Genomic DNA, 4,869 nt, shown 5'->3' on the forward strand with positions numbered 1-4,869 from the left:
CATACAAAGCGTACGAAAAGCCTGTGGAATTCCATGGAATCCGATAGTGGGTCTCTGCAAATCCCGCGGAGAGGGCCGCCTGTAGAGCCTAATTCCCGGACGATCTACTAGATAGCTTCAGCTTTCCTTCTCAACTTGCATAGCATATGTGCCCTTTGCTAGTCATCACTCCTGAGAGGTGTCCTTCGCGTAGGGAACATTATAACGAATAATAGCAGCGGGAAACTACTATCTCGACCAGGGTTTAATTGTTTGCGGGCGAACAACCGCCTTTTCGGTAGGCGATGGCGTAGGCCTCAACTCATAATCACTAACGATAAGGCTGTCATTATAGTAGGCCCAGTTCTCTCATTGGCTATGATGGTTACGGCGTTCAAAAAAGTGAAACATTTGATCCGTGGGACGATACATCACAATATGCACTAATACCTAGCAACTTCGGTCGTTTAACCGCCGTACTATCCGACATTAGCTATACCGACATCGACCTTACATCCCCCATCAATTACGCCTCTCCGTAATATACTACTTAGCAAAAGGATAGCCTTCCATTCCTCTAATTCGGTGACTAGGAGGAAGGTCGGACATATTATCAGGATCTACCGACCTATATTCACTACTCGCTTAAGTGGAAGGTTGCCCTCAATAATAGGACGGTGGCGAAAGATACAGAGCAAGATCTGGTTCTAGCCCTCCGGTTTCAGCAAATGCTCTCTCTACAGCCAAAGCTAAAGAAGCTGCTTATTGGAAAGTGTCTATATCGGAAACTCGAAACGGATGATACGTCTGTTGCGGTATCAGCCACGCGGCAGAGGGACCTCACCCGGAGGTTTGATAAGACCGATATTGACTAGCCCTCTATGGGGAAACAGCTCTTCGACGAAGGACTTAGTATCTCCTTCAATTATATAGAGAACAACACTCGTTATATAATTCCTTAAGCCGAGATGAAACCTTTTAGGAGTGACGACCGGCACATAGAATTCACGGTGTCTAGGTTGAGAGGGAAAATCAAGGCCACCTAGCAGACCGTCTAGGAACCAGTTGCTAGGTGACCCTCATTGCGTGTTTGCAAAGACCTACTATAGGTTTCGTAGAATACTATGGAACAACCGTTGATCTCCGCAAACTAGCTCTAACCTTGTTTGTGGAAGATCTGCCTAGAGGCTTGTGTCTAGGACCTCTCTCAACTCCGCTTTAAACTTGGAATTCACTCCCACAACCTGCACTCTTTGACATCTTTGTTCCTCTTATAAAACCCTACTAAATAGGCACTGTAATTAGCACACTTGGCCGCCTGAGTAGTCATCAGAGGTAGGACGGTCATCAGCAAATTATAGATAAATTTAAGCGGCGAGGCTGCGAGTCTAGACGCCATCCGGTGGAATTTTAGCAGGCCGAGCGAGACCTCGCTAGCTGAAACGCGCTGCATAGCTATAAATTGGGCAGAGAGATCAATGGCCTAGTTGAAATACTTTTTGAGAGTGCCAGATGAAAATGTGCACCCAGGATGACATGAGAAGGGGGGATTGTTTGGCTATCAAGAGAAGATTGCTGGGCCAAGCTCCTAACTGAGACTATCTACCAGACGTCAGGTACCCACTTTTCTGGTTTCCGAGAGATGCACCTGCTTCGTGTCTTCACCACAGCTGCTGGACGTGACTGTTAAGAGGCCTGCAGACGTTTGATTTTTTGTGCTCAACTTTGGGGCTTGCTGTTGCCCTGCTATCCGGCGAGGTTGGGCTGGTCGTGACTTCGTGATAACAAGGGTGAACTGTTTCTGATTCAGGACCCGTTATCATAATCAGGTTCTGTTTTCCTATTTCATTTTGAAACCAAGACGTACGATCTTCAATGTAAAAGATAGTTGAAGCCCTGATAGAGCTATTTAGAGAAGTCTCCATTAGCACCGCCACGAAGCTATCCAACTCTTAAGGGTTTTATACCCCTTGTGGCCCGTGGTAAGAGATCGATGCATCGGTGTTATTTTTCATTTCCCAAACTTGCACTTTGAGTTTTTCTTTTCCCGTCGTCGAATTTCTGCTGCACTGCACACGCGAATCTCCGTTTACACGCCAGTATCGCACGCCTTGGACAGAGATATGCCCAGCCCACGTAGGCTCTAAGGCTTTCACAAGACACACTCCACCTGTATCTACTTAGTACCCTTTCAAACCTCTTGGCTGCTGAGGAAACACTCACATAAACAGTTCCGGCTGGAATATAGGCTCTCGTGATGTTCACAAACACATCTTATCCACCAAAAACCTTTCTTCGGATCCAGTTCATTACCATCACTATCAACGTTTTTTCCATAATAACCCTGCACCGGATAAAAACCATGCTGCCAAGGATTATCACTTCTCAGATAACGCCTCGCCCTCCTCATCAACTCGTCTCTCGCAGGAAAGTACAGCGTCTTGCAGGTTCTACCGACAATTGCGACACTCCTATCTCCCAAAAAGCTCAAGACTTCATCCCAAATAGGTTCGTACTTTTCCATAGCTGGGTAAAATTTCCGATGGCGTCTTGTGTAGCGGTGGCTAGGTTTATCACAAACCAATCCTATGATGCTGTAAGCGCTGATGTTGTAGGCGCCGATGCAATGAAATCACACGTCATCGACTGGTAATTGGCCCATGGTCTCCTTCAGCCCCGCCCGAGGGGCTGGCCCCTCCCCAATCACCTACCCTTTTCCCCATTCCGTACAGATCGTTGATGCAAGGGAGCGATGGCGGGCGGCTATTCAGCTGCGGATTAGGCAGACTGGCCTCCGAATCCAAGGCTGCCTCGGGCACGCCTGATCTGTTATAATACGGCCAGCTGTTCGCGCTTCACCTCGGTTTTTAGAGTCAGTTTCTCCTCACTCTTCTAATTCAACAGTTGAACTCCATTATTTCTCTTATCTAATTCCATATAGAACGTTACGATGGGCAGCGGTAATTATAATTTCCCGCTCACACGTTTCCCTGCATGCCATCTCACGTATTCCTAGCGAATCCGCAACTCACTGAGGATATCGACCCGCCGCCACCATATCCCCAAGAAGACGATCATATTGCGCCAAATCCAGGCGAGGGAAAAGCTCTAATAGCGATTCCAGACGGGCGCTGGGATCTCGCATGCAACATCGATGTGCAAGGTGGACTCCTGCAGCTAAGCGCAGAAGGCAAGCCAACATGGACACAAGATGCTCGCGCCGCTACTTTTGGCGACCGAGGGTACCGGCGGGATGGATTCACTATAACACCTAGTCCATCAGAAGTCGTGGTGACCGACCGAGCATATGCTTGGGCATGTGATGCGAAAACAGATGCAGGTCAGCTTTTGATGTTAAACCGGGATACTATATCTTTGAAGAACTTAGGGGGCTGCCTCGTTGTATTCGAGCGGACAATTGTGAAAAAAGATCGTGATCGACCACCACCAAAACCTCGTGATGATCGAAAAGCTTGCCTCAAAATTGAATCGCAGTCTCCCAATATCTGGACAATTACAGGAACAGATATCTACCAGGTTGAAGGGTATGAAAATGATATCGTCGTGCGATCACCGAATTTCCTTAGGCTATGGGACATGGCCAAAGGGAGATTCCGCTGGGAGAAAGCAGATTCAGGAAGCTGGCCCATTTGGGGTTTTACCAAAAAATATATCGTGATAGAGGTGGGTGATTGTCACTTGTATGAGCGGAAAAGCGGTAACGTTTACGGTACATTCCGTCTTCCTCTTTACAATGCCTTCATCGATTTCAACAAAGATAATCACTTTGGTCCAGTTATGAGTACGGGTGGTCTGTTCTTATATAAACCTTGCCGGAAAGCGATATTCATCTTTCAGATCCGCGATCGAGAAGTTGACTTCCGCATATATGAATCGACCGACGATATACACGGCTCTTTGGTGCTACGTGGGGATCTCGAGAATTTCGAGTTGAGACTCGTTGGTCAGAAGCCTACCTGGACCAAATACGAGGAAACGGTGCCGGTCTACAAAAATGGCCCCATCAAAAAAAGATTGCTTTGATAGGACGAGGACTGGACACTAGGCTGCAACGGCGGGGGATGGGTTTCCAAGCAATTCCACTAAATTCTTGTACACATGGTGTAATCTTACGTAGCGAGGTACTGTAACATACGAAGGGCATCTTACTACGCCGCTCAATTTAATGTGGGCCGTTCAATAGAGTATCGGCGCCAAGGCGTTAAGGCGGATCATTTATTGAACAGCCTGCATTAAATTGAGCGAAATACAATGCTCTATGTACTATATGTACCCTGGCGGAAAATTACACCATGCGTGTAAAACGTCGGTGGAATTTTATAGAATCGTATAGTAGATCTGCAAATCATGTGGGGAGGGCTGCCTAGTGCCGGGTAACTTGATGATCTCTGGGCGACTTCATTTCTCCTTCTTATGCTGTGCGGCGTGTGCTGGCCGTCACCTGTGAGGCTGTCTCTTTGGCCTAGAGAACCTCAACAAGTGATACTAGCGGCCAACAACCATTCTGACCACTTGGTGGTTTTTTGCGGGCGAACAACACCCTCAACTGCTCCTGATAGTGTAAGCCTCAACTAATAAAAGAAAATGACTCCTAGTTCTCTCATTAACCATGATGATTATGGCGTTCAACAAAGCATGGCGCTTGACACGTGGGGCGATGATACATCACAATATGCACGAACACCTGGCAACATCCGTTGGTCACCCGCCTCCCTGTCCAACATAAGCTACATCAACGTCGATCCCATCTCCCCTATAGATTACGCGTCTCCACAACAAACTGCTTCGTAAAAGAATAGTCTTCCGTTACTCCAATTCCGTGATTAGGAGGAAGGTCGAACATATGACGAGGATCCACCAACCTGTATC

At 47.4% G+C, this 4,869-nt stretch overlaps 1 protein-coding gene across 1 annotated transcript; it reads left to right on the forward strand.

Annotated features, from left to right (window-relative positions):
* Positions 1–2,973: 2,973 nt before the first annotated feature.
* Positions 2,974–4,023, forward strand: PFLUO_LOCUS5856 (uncharacterized protein; the record flags this gene model as incomplete). Its single annotated transcript, XM_073783342.1, has 1 exon — positions 2,974–4,023. One exon carries the CDS (start codon positions 2,974–2,976, stop codon positions 4,021–4,023), a length of 1,050 nt encoding a protein of 349 aa, XP_073639907.1.
* Between the last annotated feature and the right edge of the window lie 846 nt (positions 4,024–4,869).

Source organism: Penicillium psychrofluorescens (genome assembly GCF_964197705.1).
Source record: "Penicillium psychrofluorescens genome assembly, chromosome: 4".
NCBI lineage: Eukaryota > Fungi > Ascomycota > Eurotiomycetes > Eurotiales > Aspergillaceae > Penicillium > Penicillium psychrofluorescens.